At 33.2% G+C, this 12,944-nt stretch overlaps 1 protein-coding gene across 12 annotated transcripts in view; it reads right to left on the bottom strand.

The window, feature by feature from the left end:
- The window catches only part of Rbm26 (RNA binding motif protein 26), a 78,874-nt gene that overhangs the window by 49,819 nt on the left and 16,111 nt on the right, over window positions 1-12,944 (bottom strand). For all 12 annotated transcript variants that reach the window (XM_071611394.1, XM_071611396.1, XM_071611395.1 and 9 more), the window contains exons 2-5: window positions 6,752-6,870; window positions 5,061-5,197; window positions 1,661-1,749; window positions 798-1,015 (exon numbers count right to left, since the gene is read on the bottom strand). In XM_071611394.1, coding sequence (XP_071467495.1) covers window positions 798-1,015; window positions 1,661-1,749; window positions 5,061-5,197; window positions 6,752-6,870 — 563 coding nt within the window. The remainder of the gene's footprint in view (window positions 1-797; window positions 1,016-1,660; window positions 1,750-5,060; window positions 5,198-6,751; window positions 6,871-12,944) is intronic.

Raw genomic sequence — 12,944 nt, 5'->3', positions numbered from 1 at the left:
GTATATACCTCTGAAACCACCACCATAATCAAACTAAATATACTCATTACCTCCAAAATACACTCATAGTCCCTGGTAATCTGTAATCCATTCTTCCCTACTTCATCTTAGGCAATAATTATTTGCTTTTTGTCATCAAAGCTTATATTTTCTAAAATATATATATATATTATATACACACATGCACACACCATATATGTATATATACTTACCTGTATTCTTTCACTCAACATAACTACTTTGAGATTGATCTACTTTGTTAAATGTATCAATAGTTTTTTTTTTTCCCCCTTTTTATCCATGTTATGGTACAACTATGTGTTTATCCAACTACTCATAGACATTGGGATTGTTTCTAGTTTTGGCTATTACAAATGAAGCTGCCATGAACATCTATATGCAAATCTGTGTGAACACATGCTTTCATTTCTTTTAGGTAAATATCTAAGAGTGGAATGGGTGGGTCCTTTATTAGATGCACATTTAACATTTTAAGACTCCGCCAAAATGTTTTCCAAATAGCCACTTAAGTAGTCTACATTCAAAGAATGAATACAGTCTTTTGCTGTAGATATCCTGCTAAATGTACAGTGATAATTATGGTTTTAACTTTCATGGAATAAACTTTTAAAGTAATCTGTTTTAAAATATACACTTAGACCACAGAATACATCATAACAGACAAAAATAAAGATAAAATTAGCAAAATGTTGAACAATTTTTAAAAACCCATAATGTGAATTTTTTTCACAGTAAAAAAATGCTAACCAAAAAATATATAAACTTGTATTATTTACCCCTGCTTCGTGTTCTGCTTCTGCTTCTTGTCCTGCTTCTATCTCTATCTCTGTCGCGAAGCCTTTCTTTACTCCAACTCCGACTTCGACTCCTGCTGTAACTGCGACTTCGCCCTCGTCTTCTATTGTACCGGTCTCTGTATGAATCTCTTCGAGGAGGGTTTCGATCATAATCTCTTTTGCGAGAACGATCATCTTTTTTCCTCTCATCACGACTTCTAGAGATATATGATCACTTTTATGTAAATAAAGCTAAAGTGGACAGGGTAGAAATCTCTAAACGCAAAAAGTTGCATTTAATTCTTGTAACATCATTATTTTTTATCTCACCATCATAATACAAGTATGGGAACTACCAGAAAACTTTTAAGTACTCTAAAAATGTTTAAAAGGAAAAACTTTTTTAACAGCATAACCTTAATCTTATACACATCTACATCTACACAATTAGTCATCTGTACATAAAGGCATCTATACCTGTCTTTACATTACATACAGTACAAATAGTCTTATACATATAATCAGGCATGTACTACATGTATATACTAACACTGCTGAAACCATAAGGGAAAAATTAATTTAATTACATTAAAGCAAAAAGTAGTTGGATTCCCCTGCAATCTGAAGTTAGAAATAAAAATAATAAACAATAAATAATAAATGTCAAAATATTATTCTCAATCTTTCCAAGCTATACAAATATGATCTAGATTTTCTTGGTAGAGAAGGACCTAGTTATATTTTCCAGGATAAATAAAAGAGTAGACATTACTTGCCCTTATGTAAAAGATAATCAAAGACTATACATTCTTATAAAAGACAATCTCAAAGTCTAAACATTGAGTATGATTTAATGAAATCACCTATTTTCTCTGTATCGGGAACTTGACTGGGGAGGACTGTGATTCAGCCTTCTGGAAAACTTCTTCTCTCGCTCTTCTTCTTTTGTAATCTGATATTTTTTAAAAAGTACAAATTTAGCAACAATTATTCATTGTGATATTACTATTTCAATAATTTATGATATTTAAATTAATTTATATAATATAGGAGCAATATTTTCCTCTCATCATGACTTCTACAGATATATATGGTCACTTTTATGTTAAAAAAAAAAGCTAAAATGGATAGATATGCAAACAATATGCAGATATGCAAACAAAATAAATTTCACTATTAAATATAATCATTTAACCATAATGGAGTCTGCTCAAATTTAAAGTATAGAGTAAAAAAATTCATGTTTATCTTAAATAATAGTGGTAAGAAAACAAATATTTAATTGTCCTCATTTTAATATAATTAACAGAAAAACACTTTACAATTTCTTTCAAAAATCTAACATACATGCTATGTTTTGGTTTCATAGATTTAGTCTTATACCAAACACATCGAAGAATATAATAGAATGCATAAAAACTAACCAAGTATTAAAAAAGAAAATATTTGAGGACTGGGAATGGGTGCAAGGCCCTGGTTCATCCCTAACACAGGAAAAATAAAAGGAGGGGAATGGTGAAGAGAATATTTGAGAAAAATATGTATAGAGCTAAATAGTTTCTCACTGCATCCTGTCAACTATATAAGGAAACATTCCCTTGATCAGTGCTACTTTTTCCAGATTGTACAGCCCAGAACACTAGTTTCACAGGATATTAATGTATAATAAGAAAAAAAGGAATTAATACTGAGCATAGTTTCTACAAATGTGTCAGGGCTTAAAATTACTCATTTGCATGAAGAACCCTATTCTGATTCAAGTAATCTATAGGCAGGATACACATATCCCAGTTAATACCACCTTTTTCAGTATTCCTTTGGATAAAAACGTCTATCAAAAGTGTACCACTTGAATAAATTAAATGGAAATTCTACCATTAGACTAAACTAGGTGAATATTTTATAATGCTTTCAACAGTTTACTTCTTCATCAAGTACTTTTCTCTTCCCACCTACTCCAACTCCCCTCTCAACCCAGATAAAAAAAACTGCGAACTAATACAACCGTCCTGGTGCACTTTTCCTTTCTATTTGCCTCAATTGTCCTCTTGCAAGTAATTTAAGTTGGCAGCCATATTCCACAGCACATGCTCGACTGAAAATTTTTAATACACCACAGCATTTTAAACCCAAATTGCCACCTGGAATTATGATAGTTCTAAAAGATCAGGGATAAATATTCTCCACAACTGGCCAAGTAAAAAGTATTACTGCATCAATAAACTTAAGACTAAGCTTTATCGCTAACTTGCTTTGGAAAAAGACTATTTCTTACATCAAGGGCCCATTATTTACTAAAGTTTTTTTAGAGACAGCAAAAATCTGAAACCAACCCAAACTTGTATCAATGAAAAAAGCTTAAATTATTATATATATATTTATGTGGCACAAGAAATTGCCAACAAAATATGTAGGTCTTTTCCTAATATATCCCACACAATGGTAGGTATGAAAATGCTCAATTACAAAATTACAATTCTTGTCTTCCCCTGCACATAGAATTGACTGGGATGTTTGTGTGTAGGTGTAACTATATATAAAACTATACATACATGTAAATAGCTTCTGTATGTACACATGTATATAAATATATTCAGAAAGACAAAAATACACTTGAGAATTATTACATAATATATGTACATATTATTACATAATAAACTATATTGCTTATATCATCTAGGAAAAGAATAGGAAAAAATACTAAAAATCACAACCATAATTCCCTTGTGTTTGACTACCTTAAAAATAGTTCCTTACTGGGCTGAGTTGTGGCTCAGTGGCAGAGCACTCACCCACACATGTGAGGAACTGGGTTGAATCCTCAGAATCACATATAAATGCATAACTAAAATAAAGGTACTGTGTTCATCTACAACTAAAAAAAAAAAAAAAAAAAAAAATTTAAATAGTTCCTTACTAAACAAATGAAGGATAGAAGCAAACAAGTCTATTGTCATTCTAATTGTTTTCATAGGACACAAATGATGAGACTCCATGTTTTTAAGATATTGTGCACAAAAGAGTTAAAAGCAGGTCTAGACTGCTATTTTCAGGAGGGCCTGGCTTATAAGACCGGTCCTTGGCTGGTGTTATGCTTTGGATCTGCAATGTTCCTCAAAAGTTCATGAGTTGAAGGCCTGGTTCCCAATGTAGCAAACAGTCAGAGGCTAAGACTTTCAGAAAGTGATGGGATCATAAGAGCTCTAACCTCTTCAGTGGATTAATCCACTGTTGGCCTCATGATTTCAACTGGACTGTTAAGAAATGGTAAAAACTATGGGAGATGGGAACTAACTGAAGGGAGTAGATCTTGGGGGCATGTGCTTAAGGACCATATTTTGCCCCCAGTCCCTTCCTCCAGTTGTCTCTTCTTTGGTCAGTATCTTTCCTTTGCCACATCCTTCCACCATTATGTTCTGCCTTGCCTCAGACCCAAAGCAATGGAGCCAAATTAATAATGGATTGACACCTCTTAAACTGTTAGCCAAAATAAATCTTTCGTCCTCTCAGTTGTTGTTCTCAAATATTTTGATCCAGAAATGAAAAGCTGACTAATATAACTGACTTCTGCAACCCTTGATTTTGTTAGGGTTTCCACCATTCACTGATTAAGAATGACTCACTGGCCAGGTACAGTGGCACACACCTACACGTAATCCCAATGGTTCAGGAGGTTGAGGCAGGAGAATCACCAGTTCAAAGCCAGACTCACTCAGCAACTTAGCAAGACCCTGTCTCCAAAATAAGCAGCTTAGCAAGACCCTGTCTCCAAAATTAAATGGTTCCTGTAATTAGTGGTCGATTAGTGGTTTAAAAAAAAAAGGCTAAGTCTATTTGTGGTAACAATATGATTTATGCCCAGTACCTACTTTCCTTTTGGGAGTATAGAATCTTGGTACATACTAGGTAGCCTACCACAAATAAAAACCCTGGGAACGGAGTCTCTAACCAGCTTCCCTGATTCACTTACATCATCACAACTCACTGTAGGGGAATTAACATATCCCATGTGACTTTAAGGACTTTGGAAACTTTAGTCTATATTCCACCAGATTTCACCTAATACACCTTTTCCTTTTACAGATTTTTGATTTGTATTCTGTTAAGAAGTCACAGCCAAAAGTATGACTGCATGCTGAGTCCTATGGGTGCTCCTGGTAATATCGCCAAACAGAGGTGGATCTTGAGGACTAGTAACACAAAGATACAGAAAAGAAAACTATTGTGCTTAAAGGACCTGTAAGGGATAACACAAATTCTTACCTCTTCTTTTTTTATATCTTTTTCTTGGTGCTGAAAAAACTCTACCTTCAGGCTTCCTGATGATGGCTGCTCTGGAGGAGGTAGATAACTTTTTGTATTCACAGCATCAAAAAGTTTTTCCACAAATATCTGTGTCTCTAAAAAAATAAATAATTAAACAAACAAACTAGATTAAAAGACATGACAAAAATTTTGCACTCTTACACATCAGACCTCCAATATGATGAAATATATCTTGACTTATATAAATCTAGAAATTATAATAAAACCAACAGCTTCCCAATCATTATATAATAGCCATGGTGATAATGATTTGTTTAATCTGTTTTCAAGGTAGGAGAGACTGGAATGGCTACAGCTTCTGGGCCAATCACTTCCCAGTCATGAATAGTCTATTTGATATAGCCCACCCACTATGTAACACAAACACTATTACTATCTAGATATTGACAAAGTGTAAAAGTTGAAAAGCAACATAGCTAGAAAAGATTCAAAGTGGTTTCCTAAGTGATACTAGTTTTGAATAAACATTTAGTCATTTTCTTAATCTTTTAACCTATGTCAGAAAAAACATCAGCATGCAATGAGCATATTCCTGTAATCCCAGAAGCTCAGGAGGCTGAGGCAAGAGGATCACAAGCTCAAAGTAAGTTTCAGCAAATAGCAAGATCCTGTCTCTAAATAAAATATAAAAAAGGATTAAGGAGAAAACTTGGAATGGAACCACCATTTGACCCCATTATCCCACTCCTCAGCATATACCCAAAGTTAGCATACTATAGTGACAAGGCCACATCAATGTTAATAGCAGCTCAATTCACAACAGCTAAGCTATGGAACCAACCTATGTGTCCTTCAACAGATGAATGGATAAATAAAATGTGGTACATATACACAATGGAATATTACTCAGCCAAAAAGAAAAATGAAATTATGGTCATTTGCCGGTAAATAGATGGAAATGGAGAATATCATGCTAACTGAAATAAACCAGTTCCAAAAAACCAAAGGCCGAATGTACTCTGTGATATGTGGACAATGACTCACAATTGGGCAGAGTAGGGTGGAGGTTCACTGGATTGGGGGAAATGGGAACAGGAAAGATAACCCAATGAATCAGACATAACTTTACTATGTTCCTTTATGAATAAACAACCAGCGTTAACTCCACATCATGCACAATCACAAGAATGGGAATTATACTCCATGTATGTTGTCAAAATACATTCTGCTGTCATGTATAACTCAAAGAATTAAAATTAAAAATTGTTCTATATATTTTTTAATTCATTTTTTAGTTGTAGTTGGACACAATACTTTTATTTTATTTATTGTATGTGGTGCTGAGGATTGAACCCAGGGCCTCGCATGCGCTAGGCGAGAACTCCACCACTGAGCCACAACCCCAGCCCCAAAAATTGTTCTATATTTAAAAGGGATAGGTCTCAGTGGTTAATTGCTCCTGGGTTCAATCCCTAGTACCAGGGGAAAAAAAAGAAAAGAAAGAATGAGCATATTAATGAGGAAATTTCCATTTTAAAGCTATGGATATAATCAGAAACAACACTGTTTAACTGTTACAATTACAACCTATCTCATACTAAATTCCTTTAATGCTCTATGAATAATCTTACTATAAATAATTTATTAAAACAATAACAAAATACTAATTTTAAAATCAAAGATCTTACCTTTTTGAAGAAATACATCCAGCTGATCAATACATAATGCCTTTAACTCTTTTTCACTTTTGTCTTTCTTTACCAAAGCCAGAACATATTTTGCTAGGGCTGATGGATCTGCATCACAGCTAAAAAAAAAAAAAAAAAAAGGAATGTTGAGGGTCTGGGGTTGTGTCTGAGTGGTAGAGTGCTCATCTAGCATGTGTGAGTCACTGGGTTCAATCCTCAGCACCACATGAAAAAAATAAAGGTACTGTGTCCATCTACAACTAAGAAAAAAAAATTCTAAAAAAAAAGAATGAAGAAAATTTAGCTATAAATAACAGCACATCCTATAAATTTTAGGTACAAACTGACTTATAAGATATTACAGTTGTAAATTAATATGTGTAAAAATACTGCCTCATACAAGGCACTGAAGAAATATGATATCCTTACGTTAAAACACCTTACATATCATAAATTCTATTATTCATACAAGAAATGATACACATAATAGAGAAATCAGTTTGTTAAAAGGGTAGAGAAGAACTTTACACAGTTTGTTACCATTTGTTGGGGAGGAGGAGAAATCAGGTATTCAGATTGTTTACGTTTGAATAATATATATGATTCAAAGGACAGAAGGATTAAAAAAAAAAAACTAATAACTATGGTTATTTGTGTCAGGGGAGTGATGGTGAGATCCAAGAGCAGAAAAGACAGGAAGGAAAGTTTCTGATGAGTGAATCATGTTCAAGATTTAACCCTAAATTTCACTGTCCGAAGTCTACACTTACAACCACTACACTAGACTGCTTCTTACAAAAAGTTGCCCAGAAACCAGACCTCCAATTTTCACATCTAGTTGGTTTATTTCAGTTAGCATGATATTTTCCATTTCCACCCATTTAACGGCAAATGCCATAATTTCATTTTTCTTTATGGGTGAGTAGTATTCTATTGTGTATATGTACCACATTTTATTTAACAATTCATCTGTTGAAGGACACCTACCTCCTCCTTTTATTCTCCACTTTTCAGTTTAATTTTCAAATATTTAAAACAGTCTCTAACCAATTTCTCAATCTCCTATATCTTTCCTTTTACCATCCTTCTAACTCATGGGCTTGGTGAAATCCCAACCTCGAACTGCCACCATGCCCAGCTGGCTAACTACTTTTTAAAATTTGTTAAGAATTCAAAATATAAACTAGAATCAATGTTTATAATTTCATATCTAAAACCAAAACAACTTGCACTTGGGAGGCGATTTTTTTCAAGTTATATATGTCATTCCATCATTATTTCTGTATTCTGAAAACAAAGAAAAGGTATGTACTTGCCAGATTTGAGCAGAAAATAAACTGAACCATAAAAATTTTAATGATATACCAAAATGTTTTGATTAGGAATAGAAAGGCTAAAGATGTCCTACTTTTGTCTTAATTAAAAGAACCAATACTACATTATCTGAACATCTAGTAATGATAATCTGCTATGAAAAGCATTTAAATTTACCTATCAAAAGAAAATCATACTCAGACAGTAAGGGGTTATTAAAAGAAATAGTCTCCATGGCAAGCAAGACTGTTAAGGAGATATTTTGCTATACTAGTTGCCACTGCTACTAGCAGGTTTGTGATGTGAATGACACAAAATGTCTCAGAGCTAGATTATTTCCTCCACTGAAAGTGGGACTAAAATCTTCTTACAAACCATAAGAAAGAGGGCAGGGAAAATCAATTTTTGAAAATGTGACATACTTCATTCCTATTTAGGAAACCGGTTCTATTTTCCCTGTGTACTTTTTAACCACCCCTGCAAACAATCATAAAATCTCCCATTAAAGAATGATTCTGACCAAACTGCTTTAACTCTCATCACCTGTTGGGGACACAGGTGGGAGAAGAAGAGTAAAGAAAACAAAAATTTAAAAAAAGAAAATCAGAAACTACAAAATACGCAAGGCAGGACACCTTACTTACCAACCACATTGGTAGAAAGCAGGCAAAGGGGGAATACCTTAACTATTTAGTGAAAAATATATTAAAATAAGATTAAAGTGTGAAACGGTAAGGGGGAAACATAAATCATAATGATGCAATAAAACAGAGAGAGAGAGAATAGTGCGGCTCTCCCATGTAGAAGAGTGCTATGGCTTGAAGTTCTAGGTACCACCTTTTATATTTTTTTAAAAAACAGATTCTTAGAAAATGCTCAAGATGGTAAATAGATGTCATTATTAGATGGCTTATGAGGGATTCTCAGCCTAGAGAATAGAAATGTCAGAGAGAACTCAGTAATCCTGCAAATAATATCCTAGCTATCACAAGGAAGAAGAATTACATTTATTCAAATGTCCTCCATGGGATATAATTACAAAGAGTAAATAAAAACAACAGATTTTTGTCTTAAAAATAGATGGACTTAAAAAAAAAAAAAAAGGCCCCCCCAAAGCAAAATAAACTGCCTAAAAGTACAATAAACTACCTGAAAGAGAATTCTTCATTATTAGAATGATTTCAAGTATAGACTGAAAAATCCTTGGCAGATAAGCACTGGACTAGATAGTAAATGCCCCACAAACCTGAAAGAGCATAATCATTAGATTTAATTTTGTTCACAAGATATCATGCAAACATATGAAATATCCCTTCTCATTACCAATCTACCTAGCTATATGTATGTGAAAAATAAAAAATCTTTAAAAAATTACACTATAAATCACATACCATAAAAGATGTTTTACTGAAAAAATGAAAATTGAAAAACTAATTTTCTTAACTCTTAGAATCTGGGCCTATCATGGATCATTTTCATCTTCACAAAGTTTGAATAAAATAAAATAACTTATTATGTTTGGCTTGGTGGTTATCTTCCAATATTGCATTCAATACTCAAATACTTAATATACACTCAGTATGGCAGACATTATTCTAGATACTGAGGATATAACTTTGAAAAGAATAAAGTACCTGTCCCCACAGAATTTATATTGGGGTTGAGAGGACACACATATACATACACATATTTATGTAAATAATATGTACTGTCATATAGATAAGTGCTCTACAGAAAACTAATTCAGGGCAAGATAATGTATAGAGGAGGAGGAAAAACTAGAGAGAAGAAAGGAGAGAGGGAAGCAGGGAGGGAGGAAATGAGTGAAGAATTACAATCTTAGATGAGATCATCCAGGACTGACTCTTGACAAATTGTTTTAAACAGAGATCTGAATCTAGGCAGGGATTGCAATGAAGTACAACAAGATGTTTTATGGGAACAGTCCAGACCCAGTGAACCCAAGAGAAAGAGAGTCTGAGGCAAAAGCCTATTTGACATAATACAAGGAAAGAGATTCCGGTGAAATGGAGCAAAATGAGCATTCACCAACATTTAAATTTCGAATCTTTCATCTCTCCAAGGATTTCAAATTAATTGCTTCAGTGAACTTTGACAAATTAAACATCCAGATCACCTTAAAACCATTCACATAATGATTTAAAGGCATAAAAATAAAACTTTATCAATCTTTGAATATGCCATGTGAAGAATACAACAGATAAGAATGCCATTTTTATTTTGGAGGTTCACCTTCTTGCATAATTTTAATAAGCATAGGGGTGACTATCTAAGAGGGTTATTTTTCTTCCAGCTATATATGAGGAAGTATACAAACTAAATAAATTTGATAAGTCAAAGTAATATAGAATATCAAATGCTATAATAAAATCTCCCCCAAAGAACTGGATTTTAATATTGTTTAAATAACATGAATCAAAGTGCCCCTAGAAATAAGGGTTGCAATTTTTCCTAACCTACTCATCATATAATTGTTTTAGTTTATGATTTAGGATTTTTCAAAACAGTAATGAAACAAAGAAAACTATAACACTCCACAATAATATTTCAGGAGTTTGTTTTGCTCAAGTTTCTTGGAGGCTTTAGAAATTCAGTGGAAGATAACTGATAGAATTTAACCCCAGCTTCCATTTTCAGTAATCTTGAAAAGAAGGAGCTGGAGGTGGTAGTGGGAATTAAAAATTAAATTTAAATATGTTAACTCAGTAACTGAAGAACACGGATATACACCCACATCTGTTCCTACCAATTTTTCATTTTATATTCATGAAGAATACCTAATTTGCATCAGTCATAATTCTTTATTCTGTACTTATGATTACTTGTAAAAACCCAAATTTCAAGCAACAAATATGATACACACACTGAAATTTTTAATTGCTGTAGTTTATTGTGCAGTTTCATATAATCCAAGTAAGGCAAAACAAATTGATTGTGGTTAACTGTTAAAGTACATGTTATTCGTTAAGAATTATTATATGCTCAGTTCATTCTACAAAATAAAATTACCACCAAAACATACTGAAACATGATCTGAACATAAGAATCACACAATCCACTTAATTTCCTCCCACCTTTCTTTACAAGAGGGGATCTCCAATGTTTTCTCAGATTCCCTTTAAGTAAAAATTAGAACTCCAAAGAGCTTTTAGGGCTATAGCTATCAATATTTATTATATTAATAATGAAAGTGAGAAAGTTTTTAATTCCTTTAAACTAACAACCAATTACAACTTAGCATGAATATTATTTTCTTGAAGTCATCAAAGGAAGTATTGCTACAAATAAATGAAAAATCCAAAAGCATCACCAGCTTTAGGCATAGCTATTATCTAGGAGTTCAAACGATATACCAGGATACTACTTTGCTTTCCCTTTAGAGCATTTCATTTTTAGACCACAGAGAAGCAACAATAGACCCACAGCTATGTTATTCTCATAGCTAGAGAAAGGAACCTATCATTCTCTCCCTCAGGGTCTGTACTGGCCCATACTGAAAATGACTCAACCTCCCAGTCTGGGTCATATCCCCTCCGCAAGGTCAGGGATAAATAGAATTCCAAGACTGACCACCTCACTTAAACTAGATACTGTACTTTTTACAGGGGTTGAGGGAAATCCTATATTTTATAAAACAAAAGATTTTTTACAAGAATTATAATATTTCACATTTTGTTCAAATACCTTTAAATGTCCTGTTAATAGAAGGCAGACCAATACTTCTGCATTCCATCTGTTGTGACACTGTTTGGAAGTACATGAAGAAAATCTGGTCCTACACAGATTTATAGTTAAAAAAAAAAAAAAAAAGAAAGAAAAATGGGACCCTCACGGGTGACGTTAAAGTGTTTTAGGGAAACCCTAGGAGTCCTCACATCACACACGAGAATCACTGCTTTAAAAGTTATTAAGACATTTGTCTAGTTCCAAGACAAATTAATATCTTCACAATCTCAAAGACCCAATAATCAGATCACAAAATCAAAGTAAAAGTTTGTACTGTTCATTGCAAAGAGCAGTAACCCAAATAGCAAATTAAGCACATATTCTCGTGGGCATAACATCATACCTCTCTTAGCTCTCTTTTTGGGGGGGACTAAACCTAGGGGCATTTAACCACTGAGTTACAGCCCCAGCCTTTTTTTTTTTAATATATTTTATTTAGAGACAGGGTCTCGCTGAGTTGCTGAGGCTAGCTTTGAACTGGCGATCCTCCTGCCTCAGCATCCTGAGCTGCTGGGATTACAGGCATGTGCCATGATACCCAGCAAAAATCTCTTGAAAATTGGAATGGCAATATGGAAACACACAACAAAATTCCACATTTAGATATCTGTTGGTATTTTTTATTCTAATTCATAGTTGAAGAAGTATTTGAGTTTTCTGGGAAAAGTATGGTTTCCAATAGTCATCATTTTATTTACATTCTACCTAGTTACAAAATAGATCTCAGGTAATCCATCCCTTCTGTTATTAAAAGGTGACATAAAAGACTAGTAATATTTTCTTTCATGACCAAGCAAAGGTAGAATTTTCCAAGAGAAAGAGCACCAAGGACTACAAATATAAATGATCATTCTATTGTATAAACTAGGCCAAGTCAGTTAAACCATTAACATCTATTTCTTAAATATTTAAAAATAAAACAACATACTGGCTAATGTTGTGTGGTAGGCTACACCTAATACACATTCACTTCTAAGTCTTTTTTAATATTGCCAACAAAATTTTCTAATACTGATAATGATGCTGAATATTTTCCTTTAAAAAAAGTAATTATAGACCTTTTTTGATTCAGAAATCTCAGGACTAAGTAATTAATCTTTAGTTTCTTCATCTGAGGAAACAGCCGTTTTGT

Source organism: Marmota flaviventris, chromosome 4, assembly GCF_047511675.1.
Source record: "Marmota flaviventris isolate mMarFla1 chromosome 4, mMarFla1.hap1, whole genome shotgun sequence".
Taxonomy (NCBI): domain Eukaryota; kingdom Metazoa; phylum Chordata; class Mammalia; order Rodentia; family Sciuridae; genus Marmota; species Marmota flaviventris.
This window is presented reverse-complemented; position numbering and strand designations above follow the sequence as displayed.